General features: G+C 47.0%; 1 protein-coding gene across 1 annotated transcript; it reads left to right on the top strand.

Annotated features, from left to right (window-relative positions):
- The first annotated feature begins 814 nt into the window (after positions 1–814).
- On the top strand, positions 815–19020 carry LOC147731668 (uncharacterized). Its single transcript, XM_086956808.1, has 4 exons — positions 815–920; positions 2258–2338; positions 3017–3143; positions 17636–19020. The coding sequence occupies exons 2-4, from the start codon at positions 2290–2292 to the stop codon at positions 18819–18821; spliced, it is 1362 nt and encodes a 453-aa protein (XP_086812934.1). The 5' UTR covers positions 815–920; positions 2258–2289; the 3' UTR covers positions 18822–19020.
- The last annotated feature ends 1693 nt before the right edge of the window (positions 19021–20713 follow it).

The raw sequence follows: 20713 nt of genomic DNA, 5'->3' as shown, positions 1-20713 counted from the left end.
CACAGTTACAGTTTAAGGGAAAAGGCGCTGGTGCCGGGGCTTGGTTTGCAATTACCAGAGCATCTAGCATGAAAAGGCTGGGGGTGACCATTACACTTTACATTGACACTCTCGTCTAGCCCTTCAGAATTATCTTAGTTGTAAATGCCTTTTCCCACTCACCCAACTCCCTACAAACGAGTCAAACTAGTAGATTAACAGGTATTTTGGCTTGGGTCACCAAAGCCTTTCTTTTATTGTACTTTTTCATAACTGGAGATCCAAAGTTACCAAGGAAAGGGCCTGGTGGATGTTCTCACCTGGGAATGACCTTCCCCTCTTTACCCAAACTCGCCACGTGGTCATTCGATTCCCAAAAGGCATTTATACCTTACTGGTGTACCCCTTACTCCTCGCCCCTCAGGTTCCATTAATCAACTAATGTATGCCTCGCCCCATCCCTCAGTCTCACCTCTGACTTCATTTGACCCATCCTCCAAGATACATTGTCTGCTCATTGCAGCCTGCCCTCTCTGCCCTCTGACGTCACAGAGTACAAAGTAATAAACAGTCTAAATTTACGGGTGAAAGATAGCCCTGATGCCCTGGAAGAGGGTCGAGCTCGCACTTTGCGCTCGATTGCTGAAATGTGGGACGTGTGCTCCACATGTTACCATCCGCTGTTGGTTTGCAGTCCAGTCATGGTGATCAATGCCCTGCGCGTCACCTGCTGAGGGCACCAGCGAGGGCTCCAGCATCACCAGCAGATAAGGCACCGTCCACAGGTGACGCGTCTGCCCGGTCTAAAGTCCAGGAGGCGCCTTCTGGTCTTCCTCTGGGCGCTATATCCAGAGAAGAGGGCGTTTGCTCTCGTATAAATATCAGCGAGGCAGAAGGGGCTGGTACCGGCAGAGGCCAGCCAGCAGCTGTAGAGTCCAGAGGTGAGTTGTGGAAGAGGGGCTTGCGATGGTCCTGTGGATGCCAGAGACCCAGATGTTATGGTGCGGGGTTATTCTTGTCCTTGAAGGTGCACATCTGCACTCCAGGTACAGGAGAGGCGAGGTCCGCTGCTTTAAGGGGGTTGGGGCACATATCCGGAAGTGGCACTGCCCTGATAGGGGCTTCTGACTTGGGGGCCGGTGGAGGATGGGGCAGCGAAGCTACAGACACAATTCAGTGCTGGAGCGAGGTTTCTAGCTGAGCAGGTTGTGAAAGTCGACATCTGGGCTGTAAAATTCGAGCACTGTAGACTGGGGCTTGGGGTTGATGAGTGGGGGTGCGGGGGCCTGCCCTGAGCTCCAGGGACACGTCAGTGAGTCGGGGTGCTGGCTGAGACACGAGAGCTCCTCAGACACCGCAGAGATGAGTGATGCTTCCTGAGGGAGGGGCGAGTGTGTGAGATCAGATATTGCAGTTATGGGAGAGGCTCTGCTTCGGGCATCTTCCGTTCCTCGTGATATCAGGTGGGGGGGGTCTGACACAGAGGGAGGGAGGTTCACTGAGCCGCACCCTTCAGTTATGTTACGTTAATGGATATATTACTTGATAAAGCGCAGCGAATCGCGCCTGAAGGGCCATCTCGGCGATGAAGCAACAAACAGAGAAGCAGCCATTAGAACAACCAGGTCTTAAGATGTTTTTTTAAACCTGAAAACTCCGTGCATTCCCTGACGAACAAGGGAAGCTTGTTCTTGTGGTAGGGGCCAGATAAGAAAAAGCTGGTCCACCAAACCTAGACGTAGGAATACGCAGAGGAGAGAGAACGTGACTCCTTGATCTAAGATTTCTTATAGGAAGATATGGAATCAGTTTGTCCTGCAGATATTTTGGTCCATTGCCTGACAAAGCTTTATATCTCAAGCAGATGAGTTTGAAAATGTCTCTTTTCCTTATGGGAGCCGTGGCCAGTGGTAAAGGTCGGTGGTTAAGGGCTGACCTGTGAGCACACTGAAGATGGGGAACACTTGGATGGAGTGAGCAGCATGGCTGGGGCGCCTGAGATACTGCAGTGATAGGAGCCGACTCCTGACAGGCCAGGATGGGTCCGGCCACTAAAGCCCACAGAGACACTGCGCTGTACTGCGGGCCTCAGACAGCGAATTCCTAGTCATGCGTGGGTTGGTGTTTCAGCAGACTGAGGTGTTTGATGGAGGGATCTGTGGTTACGTTGTTGGGCTCTCGACATAAAGGGAGCCCTCTCCCACCAGTGGCTGCAGCCTTTTGGACTCTAAGCCCCTCCTCTCCACTTTTATACTAAGCTCAATATTTTCCCTCCCAGGTTCCACCCCGAAGCTCCTTTCGAAGCTGAAGATGTTTCTGAGATCCATTGGCGTCGTGTTGGCCTTGCTGGCCATTACAGGTAAGAGCAGAATCTTTGGCTTCTGACGTCATCTTTATTTGCTGAGCACTTAACCAGGGTTGGATTGAGATCACAAATAGGCCTGGACACGCTAAAAAAGTGGCCCACATTTGCATATTGCCTTTCCGCAAAACACTGCTTCAACGAAGTTTTATGAAAACAGGGGGGGGGGGTCTCCTGCAGAGACAAGTTTTCTTAACTTCACTTAGATAAAAATAAATACAGGGAATAGTTCACATTGGTGAAACACACCTGAAAACAAGTGAGACCACTTGTGCTCAGGCCCCCTGCCCCGCTCAATCTGCATACACTAATGGGCCAGTCCAGCGAGAGAAAGGAACACTCCAAGAGGGGAAGTCTTACCGGGGGCACTTGTTTTCTGGTTTCATTTTCCACACCCCTTAACTGCTGGTCCATCTCACCCTCTTTCTAATATTTTGCCTTGTGGGTGCACCCATGCCCATGCAGTAAGGCTTGTTTTAGCCCATTGAATGTAACCTTATGCTGTCTTGTGCCGTTCATTATGGATCCATAGGTCAGCCTTTGTAGCAACCTTATTGTAGATCTGTCCCTTTGTGAAGTGTACTCCAAAAAGAACAGCAGACTGGTGGTCCTCATAAAGCAGATAATGTATGGATTCTTTCTCAAGTGCCTTGTTCTTGCTTATTGTTCCCACAGGGTCCTGCACAGATGTGGGCACTGATGAGGTGGAAGATGGATTCTGGGATAACTTAAAAGAACTACGCAGCAGCGAGAAGCGGGCAGCGCAACAGATCCAGGAATCGCAAATCAGCAAACAGTTCAAGTAAGCATTGTCTGACAGTACAAACAAAAAAATCCACCTTTATCAATGACCAGTCACTATCCCTCATGCAAGTTCTATTGCTAATAATCATTACTCCAAGCTCAATTGTAGAGTTAATCCGTACTGTACTCCCTATTGTTGTAGATCCTTACACTATAGATTTTTTAATACAGATTTTTACGACAAGGCGCATTGTGACAAATCCTTACATTAAGACCCATGGTTCACGATTCTTAAAGCCCCATGGTTAAATATCTTTAAATAAACCCTAACCATTGGAATCTCCACAGTGGCTTTATTTTTACCGATCCATTAGCCAGGTCCCCAAACTCAACTTCTTACGACCAAGGCCAGTTGTCAGATATGACACCAACAAGCCCCTTTGTTGTATGTCCCTCAACCGCGTCCTGCTCCAGAACTCTTTCAACCTAGTCAAATTGTTAGGAATGCAAACACAAAAGGACTGTCCTGTGCAGACATAGCATCTGGTTCCTTTCTAGATGTGCCCCAGTCAAGCACAGTTATTGGAAATCGTTCAAAGAGCAGGGATGCTGGAATTCCTATTAACTGCAGGTTTTCCACCAAGCAAGATTCATTAGGTCTTATTGTTGAATGTCCTTCAGTCCTTCCCTATCTTCCTTCATCATGCTCCATTGTTAGACATCTTTCTAGCAATTCCTCTCCTTTGGAAACTGTCCACGAAGACCCCTGTTGAAAACAAATACACCTTTTCATTGTGGCTATGCCCCATTCAAACCCAATTCATATTTTTAATGTAACTTGCAGTCTGTCTTTAACGTCATCGTTAGATGCCCCTTTTTAAGCCCATGTGTTCAGAAATGCCTTTGCAAAGCTCAGTTGATAGACACGCATAGGCTAATCTTTCGTATTAAAACTCCATGCTTGAATGTTATCCACCTCATCTTTCTTTTTAGGGATTAGAAAGTCGATTTTAGCTGAAGCTTTCACGAGCACTGGTTTCCTGCTTTAGGTTAGGTAGTGTCTTCAAAGTCTCATACCCCGACTCACATCCTCAAGAGCCTTAATTAGGTTCTAATTTGTCCTTTGTCTGCCCTTTAAACCTTTTTTAGGTCTCGCCTAGACGAAAGCAAAAGCGAAGCTTTTGCTGTCTATGCGAGACAACTTATGTTGCCACTTTTCTGGGAATATTGTGGACATCAGACTGTTACGAGCTTTTTCTGCTGTAGTCAGGCTGTCACGAGCTTCTCCTTTGGAGATTTGACCTCGTGAGCGCGCCTTGACTGCATCTAATGGGCCGTGCGCTTCCTTTAGTCAGTTTCACTTTGTTTCATTTCACTTTGAAAGTGCAGGCGTCAATGTGTCTGGTAGTTGTTCATGTGGAGTGCCTTCTGACCTCGTGAGCGCGCCTTGACTGCATCTAATGTGTGTGGCTTTTTAGGTCTCGCCTAGACGAAAGCAAAAGCGAAGCTTTTGCTGTCTATGCGAGACAACTTATGTTGCCACTTTTCTGGGAATATTGTGGACATCAGACTGTTACGAGCTTTTTCTGCTGTAGTCAGGCTGTCACGAGCTTCTCCTTTGGAGATTTGACCTCGTGAGCGCGCCTTGACTGCATCTAATGGGCCGTGCGCTTCCTTTAGTCAGTTTCACTTTGACACTTTCAAAGTGAAATGAAACAATGTGTCTGGTAGTTGTTCATGTGGAGTGCCTTCTGACCTCGTGAGCGCGCCTTGACTGCATCTAATGTGTGTGGCTTTTTTTTTCAACGTGGCCCGGGGCTTGCTTTAGTCAGTTTCACTTTTAAGGTGCAGGCGTCAATGGGTCTGGTACTTGTTTTATTTCCATTTAATGCTCTTTAGAACAACAATTTTATATTACTTGTGTGTATTACCACTGGCCAGAATTTCAAAGACTTATATTCACGCAGGTGAAATAATACTATTGTGATTAGGGCCGATTTTTGGAGTCTGACCGTTCAGAGTGCAGAGTGGAGCTTCAGAGTGGAGCTTCAGAGTGGAGCTTCAGAGTGGAGCTTCAGAGTGGAGCTTCAGAGTGGAGCTTCAGAGTGCAGAGTGGAGCTTCAGAGTGGAGCTTCAGAGTGCAGAGTGGAGCTTCAGAGTGGAGCTTCAGAGTGGAGCTTCAGAGTGGAGCTTCAGAGTGCAGAGTGGAGCTTCAGAGTGGAGCTTCAGAGTGCAGAGTGGAGCTTCAGAGTGGAGCTTCAGAGTGCAGAGTGGAGCTTCAGAGTGGAGCTTCAGAGTGGAGCTTCAGAGTGGAGCTTCAGAGTGGAGCTTCAGAGTGGAGCTTCAGAGTGCAGAGTGGAGCTTCAGAGTGGAGCTGCAGAGTGCAGAGTGGAGCTTCAGAGTGGAGCTTCAGAGTGCAGAGTGGAGCTTCAGAGTGGAGCTTCAGAGTGCAGAGTGGAGCTTCAGAGTGGAGCTTCAGAGTGGAGAGTGGAGATTCAGAGTGGAGAGTGGAGCTTCAGAGTGGAGCTTCAGAGTGGAGCTTCAGAGTGGAGAGTGGAGATTCAGAGTGGAGAGTGGAGATTCAGAGTGGAGAGTGGAGATTCAGAGTGGAGAGTGGAGATTCAGAGTGCAGAGTGGAGATTCAGAGTGGAGCTTCCGAGTGGAGCTTCAGAGTGCAGAGTGGAGCTTCCGAGTGGAGCTTCAGAGTGGAGCTTCAGAGTGCAGAGTGGAGCTTCAGAGTGGAGCTTCAGAGTGGAGCTTCAGAGTGGAGCTTCAGAGTGGAGCTTCCGAGTGGAGCTTCAGAGTGCAGAGTGGAGCTTCAGAGTGGAGCTTCAGAGTGCAGAGTGGAGCTTCAGAGTAGAGCTTCAGAGTGGAGCTTCAGAGTGCAGAGTGGAGCTTCAGAGTAGAGCTTCAGAGTGGAGCTTCAGAGTGCAGAGTGGAGCTTCAGAGTGGAGCTTCAGAGTGGAGCTTCAGAGTGGAGCTTCAGAGTGGAGCTTCAGAGTGGAGCTTCAGAGTGCAGAGTGGAGCTTCAGAGTGGAGCTTCAGAGTGGAGCTTCAGAGTGGAGCTTCAGAGTGGAGCTTCAGAGTGGAGCTTCAGAGTGCAGAGTGGAGCTTCAGAGTGGAGCTTCAGAGTGGAGCTTCAGAGTGGAGCTTCAGAGTGGAGCTTCAGAGTGGAGCTTCAGAGTGGAGCTTCAGAGTGCAGAGTAGAGCTTCAGAGTAGAGCTTCAGAGTGCAGCTTCAGAGTGGAGCTTCAGAGTGGAGCTTCAGAGTGGAGCTTCAGAGTGGAGCTTCAGAGTGGAGCTTCAGAGTGGAGCTTCAGAGTGGAGCTTCAGAGTGGAGCTTCAGAGTGCAGAGTGGCGCTTCAGAGTGGAGCTTCAGAGTGCAGAGTGGAGCTTCAGAGTGGAGCTTCAGAGTGGAGCTTCAGAGTGCAGAGTGGAGCTTCAGAGTGGAGCTTCAGAGTGCAGAGTGGAGCTTCAGAGTGGAGCTTCAGAGTGCAGAGTGGAGCTTCAGAGTGGAGCTTCAGAGTGGAGCTTCAGAGTGGAGCTTCAGAGTGGAGCTTCAGAGTGGAGCTTCAGAGTGCAGAGTGGAGCTTCAGAGTGCAGAGTGGAGCTTCAGAGTGCAGAGTGGAGATTCAGAGTGCAGAGTGGAGATTCAGAGTGGAGCTTCAGAGTGGAGCTTCAGAGTGGAGCTTCAGAGTGGAGCTTCAGAGTGGAGCTTCAGAGTGGAGCTTCAGAGTGGAGCTTCAGAGTGCAGCTTCAGAGTGCAGCTTCAGAGTGCAGCTTCAGAGTGCAGCTTCAGAGTGCAGCTTCAGAGTGCAGCTTCAGAGTGCAGCTTCAGAGTGCAGCTTCAGAGTGCAGCTTCAGAGGGCAGAGTGGAGCTTCAGAGTGGAGCTTCAGAGTGGAGCTTCAGAGTGCAGAGTGGAGCTTCAGAGTGGAGCTTCAGAGTGGAGCTTCAGAGTGGAGCTTCAGAGTGGAGCTTCAGAGTGGAGCTTCAGAGTGGAGCTTCAGAGTGCAGAGTGGAGCTTCAGAGTGGAGCTTCAGAGTGCAGAGTGGAGCTTCAGAGTGCAGAGTGGAGCTTCAGAGTGGAGCTTCAGAGTGGAGCTTCAGAGTGGAGCTTCAGAGTGGAGCTTCAGAGTGGAGCTTCAGAGTGCAGCTTCAGAGTGCAGCTTCAGAGTGGAGCTTCAGAGTGGAGCTTCAGAGTGGAGCTTCAGAGTGGAGCTTCAGAGTGGAGCTTCAGAGTGGAGCTTCAGAGTGGAGCTTCAGAGTGCAGAGTAGAGCTTCAGAGTAGAGCTTCAGAGTGCAGAGTGGAGCTTCAGAGTGGAGCTTCAGAGTGGAGCTTCAGAGTGGAGCTTCAGAGTGGAGCTTCAGAGTGGAGCTTCAGAGTGGAGCTTCAGAGTGGAGCTTCAGAGTGCAGCTTCAGAGTGGAGCTTCAGAGTGGAGCTTTAGAGTGCAGAGTGGAGCTGCAGAGTGGAGCTTCAGAGTGTCAAGAGCAATGCCAATAGCTCTAACTTTAACAAAGGCAAAACCATTGCATTGTAAATGCTTGTTATTTTACCGAATCACATGCTCATGCTGCTGCCTGGTTTGTCTACATGCACACAGGCAGAATCACTCGGTACAAAATGGCTCCTGTTCACTCGTCAGTACGGTCTTGCGCTGCCCCACCTTCCCCCTGCCAAATACATTCATTCCAAATACTGCTTATTTTCATATCAGACTGACTTCTCATATCTGGGATAGCAGGGGCACCTTCCACAGTGATTAGTGCTTCACAAAAAATAATTCTCGGCTAGCGCTCAGAAGCCTTGAAGCTTTGATTGAATGACACTGCAGTTTGATGCCCCGCTCGTTTTTTGATGCTATGCGTTCCAGACACTGATTTTATTAAGACTCACTTGGAGCTCTAAACTGTCACTTGATCTTTCTTTGGGTCATTTCGTTTGCCCGGAAGGACTAACATATCTGTGAAACCCTCTTCTTTTATAGTTTGAGCATCGTCTTCGTTTAGCAGGATAACATTATACATTTGAAAATACAAATATCCGGGAAGAGCAGAGAGCAAATCTCCGCGATGTTGGGCATTCTCCTATCATAAAGGAAGCGTGTTGGTGGGACCTGTGGCATCTAACGCATCATTTAACCCTATATGCGTGGGCACCTACCACAATAATGTATAGGATGAGTTTGTTCCGTTCCCGTTTTTAATTTGATGTAAAACTCAAATCACTGCACACTCTCTACTACACACTCTCTACTACACACTCTCTACTACAGTCACTACTCTCTACTACACACTCCCTACTACAGTCACTACTCTCTACTACACATTCTGCTACACACTCTCTACTACAGTCACTACTCTCTGCTACGCACTCTACTCTCTAATACACTCTACTACACACTCTACTACACACTCTACTACACACTCTCTACTACAGTCACTACTCTCTGCTACGCACTCTACTCTCTACTACACACTCTACTACACACTCTCTACTACACACTCTCTACTACACACTCTCTACTACAGTCGCTACTCTCTACTACACACTGTGCTACACACTCTACTACAGTCACTACTCTCTACTACACACTACTACACACTCTCTACTACAGTCACTACTCTCTACTACACACTCACTACACACTCACTACTACAGCCACTACTCTCTTCAACACACTCTATACTAGACACTCTCTACTACACACTATCTACTACAGTCACTACTCTCTACTACACACTGTACTACACACTCTACTACAGTCACTACTCTCTACTACACACTCTACTACACACTCTCTACACACTCACTACTACAGCCACTACTCTCTTCGACACACTCTATACTAGACACTCTCTACTACACACTATCTACTACAGTCACTACTTACTACACTCTCTACTACACTCTCTACTACACACTCTACTACACACTCCACTACACACTCCACTACACACTCTACTACACACTCTACTACACACTCTACTACACACTCTACTACACACTCTACTACACACTCTACATTACACACTCTACATTACACACTCTACATTACACACTCTCTACTACACACTCTCTACTACACACTCTCTACTACACACTCTCTACTACACACTCTCTACTACACACTCTACACTACACGCTCTACACTACACGCTCTACTACACTCTACTACACACTCTGCTACACACACGCTCTACTACACACTCTACTACACACCCTGTACTACTCTCTACTACTCTACTACACATTCTCTACTACTCTACTACACACTCACTACTTTCTACTACACTCTACTACAGACTCTCCACTCTCTACTCCACACTCTCTACTTCAATCTCTCTAATTCAATCTCTCTACCTCAATCTCTCTACTTCAATCTCTCTACTTCAGTCTCTCTACTTCAATCTCTCTACTTCAATCTCTCTACTTCAATCTCTCTACTTCACATTCTGTATTACACACTCTCTACTACACACTCACTACTCTCTAGTACACACTCTACTACACTCCCTACTACACATTCTCCTACACACTCTACTACACACTCTACTACACACTCACCACTCTACTACACACTCACCACTCTACTACACTCTCACTAGTCTCTACTGCTCACTCTCTACTACACACTCTCTACTACACACTCTCTACTACACACTCACTACTCTCTACTACACACTCTCTACTACACACTCACTACTCTCTACTACACACTCACTACTCTCTACTACACACTCACTACTCTCTGCTACACACTCACTACTCTCTACTACACACTCTACTACTCACTTACTACTCTCTACTCACTCTCTACTACTCACTACTACTCTCTCTACTACTCACTACTACTCTCTCTACTACTCTCTCTACTACTCACTCTCTACTACTCACTCTCTACTGCTCATGACAATGCCATTTATTTATCTGTTTCCAAAACCAACACATAAATAAAACATTTGTCATTTACAATGCCAAAAGCGCTAACTTTTGCAAAGGCGAGACCGTTGCATTGTAAATGCTTGTCTTTTTTACTTATTTTTTATTCAACAGTTGCTCAGTGCTACAGTAAGCATAAATGGGTTAGCATGTACAGAGTAGACATAAAAGAATAAAGTACAGTACGAGTGGCATAACCACTAGGATACATAAGGATAAGAATTGTGCATACCGTTGTTAGCAATGCTATATGATGGAATCAGTTCCGCACTCAAGGTATGGTCCACCCCTTTTTGAGGGCTCCCTCTATTCCCTGTATATACACTAACTGTCCCAGACTTTCTCCCATTTTTTGGGCTGCCCTGACTCTGGTACACCACATGTTTAGCCCTTTGGCACCATTCCCCGCCAGCTTCCCATTCCGCAATGCGTGTCATCCCACTCACCCCCCTGGCTTGGGCTAAAGTTCTCTTGGCAATCCTGGAGGACAACGTAAGCCATATTTCTTTTATTTAGGCCGCTCCTCTCCACCACTTATACATAGGAGGTGCCACCTGGCAGTCAGTGGCATGTTGAATCCAGTGGCATTGGCCATAATTTGAACCACCCCCCCTCCAGTAGCGATCTATTTCCGGACATTCCCAGAGTATGTCAAAAAGAAACCTGTCTCACCCCAACCCCTAGCACATAGGGTGGTGTCGCTATTCCCAAGGCGATGCAGAAGCGTCCTGTAATAGTATGATCTATGGTGTATTCACAATTCAATGAGGTGGCACAGAGCCCATATGGCCATCTCTATGAGACTTTGTATATCCTCCAACCAATCCTCCTCTTCTATAAGTCCAAGGTCTCCCTCTCATGCTTCCCGCACCTTCTGCAGAGGGTCAGGGGAATTATTCATCAGGTTCTTATAGGTCAAGGATCCCGCTCTCTCTGTCGTGGGGTTCAAGAGGAGCCGATCCTCTAAAGGTGCCGACTTTGGTAATTGCTCCATCTCCAGTATGTGGTGCCTAAGAGCGTGACCCAATTGTAAATATTTAAAACTTTATGATTCAGCAATCTCATACTGCTGAAGTAGACCCTCAAATCTGAGTAATGCTGGCCCTTTCCACACATCCCCCAGTAGTTAGAATGGCTATTAGTTTCTGTTTGGAGAACCCCTTCAGATCCCGAACCGCAGAAGGTCTCTGTCTGTCAGTTTGTTGTCCCATCCCAGGAATCTAGTGGCTTCTCACCATGTCCTTATCATCAGCTGTGTAGGGTATGGAAGGGCGCCCTCATGTCCTTTTCGATAACGCAGAGAGGAGAAGCCCGAGTACTGAGCCTGCCCTGTACGCAGGCTCAGTACTGTCCGAGAACACCCAGTCATTTATTAGTATTTACTATCAATTGTGCCACCCAGTAATATCTTGGACCGCCAGACCCCCTTCATATACCCCTCTCTGGAGCTTGCAGAGTGTGGTTCTTGAACGGCCCCCGTCCCACAGGAGTAGCCGTAGTGAGCCATCAATGTTCTTAAAGAAGTCAGGGGAGATTTTATATGGGGTATTCTGTAAAACATACAGCAATTTTGGGAGGGTCATCATCTTAAAGAACACCTACCTGCCTATCAGGGAGATCGGAAGCATTCTCCAGTGGGCAACATCATTTCAGAGGCGGTCCAGCCGCGGGAAGCGGTTCCTTTTCAGAAATTCTTCTGAGTCTCTGGTAATGTAGATGCCCAAGTATCAGAAGCCATCTTGCACTATTTAGGCTATACATCTCAAAGTCAGTCTGGGGATACCGCCCTTTATGGGAAAAATTAGGGACTTTTCCCAGTTAATTTCATAGCCAGGGTATCCCTTAAAAGTTGGAAGATGTGCAAGGTGCTATCCACTGTGGAGCAGGGCTGTGGGGCATCTAACAGTATATCAGCAGCATATAGAGAGATCCTCTCTTCCCAGTCCCGGCCTCTGCTGATATCTTGTATAAGAAAGTCCTGGTGAACCCATGCCACTAGAGGTTCAAGGGCAAATATCATTGAGGCAGTGAGCAGGCCTGCCTTGTGCCCCTATGAAAAACAAAGGGTCATAACAGTTCATTGTTGACTCACACCTGTTCCAGTGGGTCTTGATATAGAAGCTGGATCCATTTACAATATCGAGGTCCAAAGTCTAGCGTTATCTGAGCAGCAAAGTGATGGCTCCATTCAGTGCTATTAAATGCCATCTGAGCATCCAATAAGAGCAATACGGCCGGTTCAGCTTGTGTAGCCTCAGTCATATGAGGTACTCCTAAGAGAGACCTCAGGTGTAATTGGATACCCCTGTGTGGCATAAAGCCAGACTGATCTGGATGTATCACTGTAGTTATAACTGGCTGCAGTCTGTTGGCCAGGATCTTGGCCAGGAACTTTGCCTATCAATTTAACAACCAGGTTGGTCTGTAGAAGCTACAGGCTGCAGTTGGCTTTTCTTTTTTGGGATAACCACTATGTTAGCGGTTCTTTGATCTTCCGGCAGGCGACCCACCTCCTGGGCCTCCTTGAACATATTTAGCATGTGTCCTGCTACATTATTCACACTCATATAGTTCCACTGGTAGGCTGTTAGGCCCTGCCTCCTTTCCTGACTGCAGGTCTCAGATTGCCTGTTTAACTTTGTTTGCACTTAGGTCTTTCTCCAAAGCTGCTCAATCTTTGCCTGAGAGAGCCGGAAGGGGGAGGTGTTTTAGAAGGCCAACGCAATCTTCCCCTACCCTAACAGTCACAGACGTACTTATATATGTTCATAATATGTAGCAAACAACTCTGCTATCGTTGCACCTGCACAAAAACAATCATCACCTCAGAGCACGCACCCTTGCAAAATGACGCAAAGATGTCAGTGCTGCTGCATGGCTGATCTTTCTACGCAGGCACGGGGCCAAGGACAGGAATCCCCAGTTTCTTGTAGATGCAGTGTATTACTGCCCTTTATTTTGATGCATGGCAGTGCAGCAGAAATGCTAGCTTTGCTGCTATGCGTCAGAATATTGTAAATAGGCCCTTAGAGTCTCTATCTAGTGCTGGGCCCATTGTCGCATTGGAGTCCCCTTCTACTATGAGGATCCCAGGGGCACTTCCATCAGGATAGCCCTAGGGCGGGAAAAGTCTCTGGGTGATACCTCTGCATGGTATATAGACTGAGCAGATGTTGAGTGTGTGCCTCTCCCAAGTACCCGTCTGTGCCACAAAGTGACCCAGCTGGTCAGTCCAAGTGCGCCAAGGGATATAAGGCACCGATTATGTTAGCAATATGCCTGCGCCCCTCGAGTTGGTGATGAAACACACTTGTACCAGTTGGGTGTAACTAAAATGATCCATGGCCTCATAATGGTTGCCTTCAAGTGAGTCTCCTGTAGAAGAACTATGTCTGGGACAAGTCTACGGAGGTATTTTAGCACTAATATTAATTATTGTGCTGCCTAAGCCATTTAGCCACCACGTTAGGACCTTCACTGCTGATTGAGGTGTACCATCTAGCGTGATATAGTGTAGAGGGCTGTCCCCGCGTGTAATGGCAGAGTAAAAATCCTACCCTTTCCCAGCATGTCCCCGATCACTGTCCTTGTGTGCCTATGCTCACTGAGCTGAAGAAAACAGAAGATAGAACAAAAACTGAAATGAATCTGATATACCCAATGTTGTAACTCCCCCAGCCTGCTACCCTGCACAGTAGGCTCAGAACTGCCCACCACAAACCCAACATGTAGAGCGCCTGTTGTCCCTAATGATATCATGCAATTATTTAGGGATGGCCATCACCACCTCGAGGGCTGCACTGGTATGATCATGTTACTGTACGCCTTTTGCCTTTCTTAGGTTCTCTGCTTCAAATATAACAGCATCATAAATCTACTCTCCCCCCTCCCGGAGTTCCCTTCATCTCATACCTGGGCAGGCAAATCCAAACCCAAAATACCTGATGCAAAATCATGCAGTCACAATCCTTATTTATCCTGGGTGTCTGACGGGTCGACCAGATCCATTGAGTGACATGACATAACTGTCAAGCCATGGAGTCCAGTTCTCAGCCCTTTCTCAAAGCCCCATCCTCGATCTGTCCCTCATTGCAAACAGGTCCCTCCTCTTCCAGCTAATCGATTGGGTGCCCTTCCCCCCCTCTCGTTGAGACCGATGACCAGCAGTGTACCAACCCTCTCGAGGCTTGAAGTGCCACAATTTGCCTTTTGTTACATCTTCAAGCATTACTGGGTAGAGCATCATGTACTTAAGTTCTTTGCCACAGAGTACTTTATTACCTTTTTCAAAGCTTCTGCGCTGGCACTGAACTTGCAGGGTGAAATCCGCAAAGAAGCGCGCCGTAGCATTTTCATAGGTCTTGTTACCATGAGAAAAGGCTGCCTGTAGGATAGTGTCCCTCTCACAGCAGTTAAAGATCCTGGCTGTAATTGTTAATGGAGAGGCTCCAGGTTTCAACTGTCGGACATGCGCCATGAGTGCATGCTCAATAGAAAAGAAGTTCAAGAAGCGTTTAGTGTGCACAGTATTGACTAAAAGGTCTTCTAGAAAGAGTTAAGCACTGAGCCCCTCCTTCCCCTTGGGAGCCCATACTACCTTGATTTTATTCCTGCAAGCTCTGCCTTCTTGGTCTTCCAGTTTTGCTGCAATTATTGCGTGTTTTTTCGTGAGGTATTGCACTTGCTCATCCTGCTTTTTGGACGTGGATTATTTCAAGTTAATATGGGATTAATATGGGATTTGGATGTATTCCCCTTTTGGGAAATCTTTTTAAAGTCTACTCTGTGGAGTTTTACATCGACAGTCGCCGTATCTAACTTAGGTTCAATGGTACCCTTGAGGTCACATATGGCAACCATGATGGCACTGGAAGGGCTCCCTCATTTCTGTTTGTTCTGCCTGTTCTCCGGGTGCCTCAGAGGCTGGCTTTGGTATGGCATATCTATCCATTTTGTTGGTCTGTGAGTGCACCACTCCCCTAGCCCTAACCATAGCCCGAAGGACAGTGTTGCCAGGTCCTCCTCACAGAGCATGCCAGACCCTGTTTTCAACTGCACCTCTGGTGCCCAAGCGACACCACACTGGTAAATCGCTGTTTCGCTAAATCCTCACGTGGCACAACTAGTATCTGCAATTCCAGAGTGTCCTCTTCAGGACCCCCAGTTCTGGTTGCTTGTTTAGGGTTCGCTACAGCACCTTACTGTTTAGCCTTATGTGGGCCCCTCCGGGTTCCCAGTTTGATCTCCTGTCAAGTGGCAGGTCTGAGTTGGGTCATCGGTATGACATACAAGTGGGCCATCGCATCCAAAGGGCTGAGCCACTGCACCTCACAATTACTAGAAGCCATGGCCCCTCCAGCCAAATCATGTACGGCTTCCTGATGCTCCTCTCAATGCCTAGGCACAGCTTAGCACCCAGTCACACAGTGCTGTGTTTACGGTGACATCTAGGCCTGTAGGTTATTCCTCCGTCAGCGCATTCATGTTGCATCTGGAATCCCTCTTCAGGTTCTTGCAGGGCACTACCTAGTGCCGCATGGCTCCCTCCCAGTGCTCCCAACTCGCCAGTCCAGAAGATTTGTAGGGGGGCAGGCCCCCAAAGGAGAAAGGGCACAAATAGGGAGGGCTGGGGAGAGAAGAGAACCAGGCACATATCAATTGAGCTTGTTAAGCACATCGCTCTAATCCCACACTGTAATGATCCATCGGCCAGCTGCCAGCCAGCAGTGTTCAGGAGCAGGTCATCACTTGTTTTCTTTGCAGCACAGCCCTTGGCACCACTCTGGTATGCGATTTTATCCACCAGCTCTCCCCTGCACCCACAAGGCTGAGCTTTCCATTACTAGAAATGGGAGCCCGGTGATATTTTTGTATCCATGCACCTCCCTCAGTCACACCGGTCCCGGGGGCACAGGGTGTCTCTGCAATCTGTTCACTTTGCCCGGTAAGGCCCAATCTGTGATACGCCCCCCCCCCCCACGAGGTGGGCCACCACCTATGTGGTCACCTCTGGTTATTGGGGATCTTCCCGGGGAGCAAGGTAATCCTCCAGGTTTGGGGATCAGCAAGTTACAGCGATGTGGTCCTCTCTGTCCACTCGGAAAGCTATACAGCGGTCTCCACAATCAGCGGGGGAGAAAATAGTTACTTGCTCCAGACCGCCACTTGCCGCATCACGCTCTGGTGTAGATTTACTGAGGGCAGGGACAGAGAATGTGTCAGATGTTAAGGATTAGAGGTTGGGCCGCACAGAGCTCACTCATGGGGAGATTTACAACATCTCCACGCTACGCAGTGAAGCCCCCCCGCGAGGATGCACTGCATGGCTTGAAAGGGAGTGAAAGATATGGCTCTTTCCTCCCCTTTCCCTTGTGCCTGCGCTGCTTTCAGCTGCTGTGCACCATGCACACAAGTTGGCACTTTAGCGCTAGGGTGTGTGCATGAGTGTAGCATAGGTTTTGTACAGGAAAGGTACCCTTCCTGTACAAAATACTATGCTAAGCATGATGCAAAGCTTTTCCCTTTTTGTATGCGTGCTGCACAGTGCAGCACGCATGCAAAGTCGGAAAAGGAAGGACAAATTAAAGCATTTCTCTATCCGTGCTCCTAGCTGAAAAGGGTGCTGTTTTCTCACGCTAAACGCAATCTACTGTTTTTAGTAAATTAGGTTTAGCATGAGAAACCTTAGGTGGTTTCATGGGAATGCCCATGTACCACCCTTGGTACGCCCCCATGGCGCAAAGTAATGTGAAGCAGGGCTATGCACTACTTCGCATTACTTTAACATTATTTCCAGCACTAAACAAGTTTAGCGCTGGAAAGTTAATTAGGAAAAAAAAAATTGCGCCTTTTTGCGTCACTTGTGCGATGCAAACACGGCGTAAAATCTTAGAAAATCTCCCCCTAAGTGCGCAGCCATCTTGGCTGGTGCCAAGCCATGCCCCTGCAATAAAAATCTTTAACCTCACCTCTCCTTTTATGGCCACAAGCTCTGAGGTTTCTTAACGTGCCTCTACAATATTCCACTAACATGTCTTCTATATTTAAATGCCTGCTCCAGCTTTGATAGCATTCTAGTTTTATTTTAAAGACTATGGCTTTCATATACCCTTTTTGCTTCTATTATCTGCATATCTCAGCAGTGACAGGGAGCTTTCAGTCATATCACAATTCTCTAACCTCTAGTGCTGCTCACACCAGCTTTGAGGCTTTGGTTTTGACACACAGTTCTAGACTAACAGTTGGTCCATTTCCTTGGACAGCCTGCATAAGTTCACTGGGTTCTGGGACCCCATTGTCCCAGTGCTATGCCCTCGCCAGCGCCCCTCTATTCCATGACTCTATTGAGTAACCCACCCGGTTGTTATACTTACTGAGTAAGGGATCTAAGTAAAATGCTTGTATAGTTCAACCTTAGAGAATTGAGCTAGTTGAGAAACTTCCAAGACCATTTTGGATTATATTGTTCAATAGAAGAAATTTTAGGATGCAGATGTTGGAGGAAGAGGAGAGAGGAAAGGGGAAAAAAGGTTAGCTGCCATATACTAAAAATATAGGATATTTCATCTGAATTAGTAATATTGATCAATTTTTTAATTGTTTTTCCTTAGCACCCTCCTTCAGGAAAACCTCCATGATGTTCCTCTTTATGCTGCACACCTACAAAGCCAGCTAGTTCCTTTCACCACCCAGCTCCATGCACGGCTCTCCCAAGACTCAGCAAAACTAAAGGAGCAGATACGCCTGGAGCTGGAGGAGTTACGCTTGAAGGTGTCACCATATGCAGATGATATCCACAAGCAGCTTAACAGGAACATCGATGAGCTACAGCTGAAGCTGACTCCATATGCTGAGGAGTTTGCTAGTCGGGTACAGGAAAATGCAGGGGAGATTCGTCAGGCGCTCACCCCATATGCCGAGGAACTTGCCACTCGTGTCCAGAAAAATGCGGAGGAGCTTCGTCTCCAGCTCACCCCATACACTGAGGAACTTCAAGCTAGACTCAAGGAAAATATGAATAACTTCCAGGCAGCATTCATTCCGTATGCTGAGGAGCTTGAGGCCAGACTTCAGGAAAATGTTGACCACCTCCAAGCAGTGATCAAGCCATACACTGTTGATCTTGAGGCCAAACTCCAGGAAAAGATGAACAGCCTCCAGACTGAACTCTCACCATATGCCGAACAGCTTCAAGCCAAACTACAAGAAAATGTGGGCAATATGCATTTGGCCCTTAGCCCGTATGCTGAGGAACTTCAGGGAAAGATCTGTGAAAAAGCACAGCAGATGAAGAAGAACCTGAGCCCTTACAGTGATGAGGTCCTGGCGAAGATTGAGCAGAACATTGAGGAGCTGCAGAAGCATTTTACACCGTACGCACAGAATGTCCAAGAACACCTCAACCAAAAGATTGAGATCATGGCCTTCCAGATGCAGAAAAACATAGAGGATATGAGAACCAAGTTCTCTGTCAATGTGGAAGACATGAGACAGCAAATACTCTTCTCCACCAACCAAATCAAAGAGAAACTTCACTTGGACGACATTGGGCAGAATTTATCACCGTACTTGGAAGACTTTAACAAGAAAGTGAACCAGAGGATCGAGGAGTTCAGCCTGTCAGCTTCCCCATATGGAGAGGATCTAAAAACAATGATCATCCAGAGAGCTGAAGAGATGAGGAGGAATCTGGATCCATACACTAGGCAAATCCAGGATGAGTTGGACATGCTTGAAAGGGGCGTAAGGGATAAGATCATCTCCTTCCTGAACAGGTATGAACAGGCTGAGAACTGATGGGCCCATCGACCGGCACCAATATTTGGAAGAACCCACTGTTATTTAACAGACTACACATCCATGCTCATTAGCAGATTTAATAATAAGGCTGTGCAGAAACTCCAAACTCCATTCCTGAGAATATTTGCAAAATAAAATAATGAAACATCCTCTTCAAAGCTGCACATGACCAATAAAATAGATTTTGGGAACCACAGTTCAAGCCTGGTTAATGTGTCTACTGTTGAATTGTTTCTCTAGTTGAATAGCTGGAATGTGCCCCCCTGACATTATCCTATACACATTTGTTTAGTTCGAGGCTGAGGTTAGGGGCTATGGTTTGTGGTTGTGATGAGGGTTTGGAATAGGGTCTTTGGGACTGGGTTAGAATAAATTAATATTTATGTTGGGGTAGAAGGTTGGGAATCAGGACTAAGGCTGGTGTTAGATGGTTAGGGTTAGAGTTAGGGTTTTAATTAGGGGTTAGGGCAGAGGGTTGCAATTGAGTTTAGGGTTTTAAGGCTACGGGAGCTGGCAATGAAAAGGCATTGACAATAATATGGTGTTGATTGTGGTGGTAAATAACAAATTGATATGTAAAGTCATGAAGATGAGTAGGCCACAATGTAATTGTGGATGGTGCAGTGGTTACAGCTGATTTGACATATTTAATGATGCAACCTGTGAAGTAGATGCAGTCCACTGTTAAATTGCTGATTCACTGCACCCACGGGCGAGGGAAGGACCACAAAAAAGAACTTTCTACATTTCTTATAATTTGACTAGACTCACAGCAAGAGGACTCACTTACTAGCAATGGTGTGAACAGGGAAAGCACATGTGTATTTGTTCACTCTTTCAACAGGCAGAAGAACACTTGTTGCGGAATATCAAGGACATTTACAGTAAACACGTGCTTCAGACATTCTGGCAGGATTGGGGGCAAGAAATCACGTGCCAGTTTCCCCCTTGAGCTTCTCGTGTGGCTGGAGATGAGACAGTGACATGTTAGGTTTCAGCTTGACATGGGCCTGCTCCTTCCACATCCATGCGACCCTCGAAGAGTCATTTACCTTTTGGAAAATATATTGCTTTACCTGGATAAAGTATGGCGGACATGCGGTGCATCTCTAAAACGCCTTTACTAGTGTTTTTCAGATCCCGGCAAACAACCATTAAGATGCATGACAGCAAATTAACAACAAGCATTTGCAATGCAATGGGTCTCGCATTTACACCAGTTTGAGCTATTGACATTGTACATGACAATACCTTTGATTTCTGTTTTTGTTTTTAAAACATAAATAAAAGGCATTGTCATTTACAATGCCAATAGCTTAAACTCTTGTATATCGAACAAGTAGGTACTATATATCTGTAGTGATAGTGATCTCACACTTATATCTGCAGTGATGGTGATCTCATATCTATATCAGCAGTGATAGTGATCTCACACCTATATCTGCAGTGATAGTAATCTCACACCTATATCTTAGAAGTAATTGTGATCTCACACCTATATATCTGCAGTGATAGTGATCTCACACCTAATCTGCAGTGATGGTGATCTCACACCTATATCTGCACTGCTGGTGATCTCACAGCTATATCTGCAGTAATGGTGATCTCACACCTATACCTGCAGTGATATTGATCTCACACCTATATCTACAGTGATAGTGATCTCACACCTATATCTGCAGTGACGTGATCTCACACCTATATCTGTAGTAATATTGATCTCACATCTATATCTGAAGTAATGGTGTTCTCACACCTATATCTGCAGTGATAGTGATCTGACACCAATAGCTACAGTGATAGTGATCTGACACCTATATCTGCAGTGACGGTGAACTCACACCTATATCTGCAGTAATAGTGATCGCACACCTCTATCTACAGTGATA

The sequence above is a fragment of the Lissotriton vulgaris genome, chromosome 2_1 (genome assembly GCF_964263255.1).
Source record: "Lissotriton vulgaris chromosome 2_1, aLisVul1.2, whole genome shotgun sequence".
In the NCBI taxonomy this organism is placed as follows: domain Eukaryota; kingdom Metazoa; phylum Chordata; class Amphibia; order Caudata; family Salamandridae; genus Lissotriton; species Lissotriton vulgaris.
Note: the sequence above shows the minus strand (reverse complement) of the source record. Positions and strands in the feature narration are given on the sequence as shown.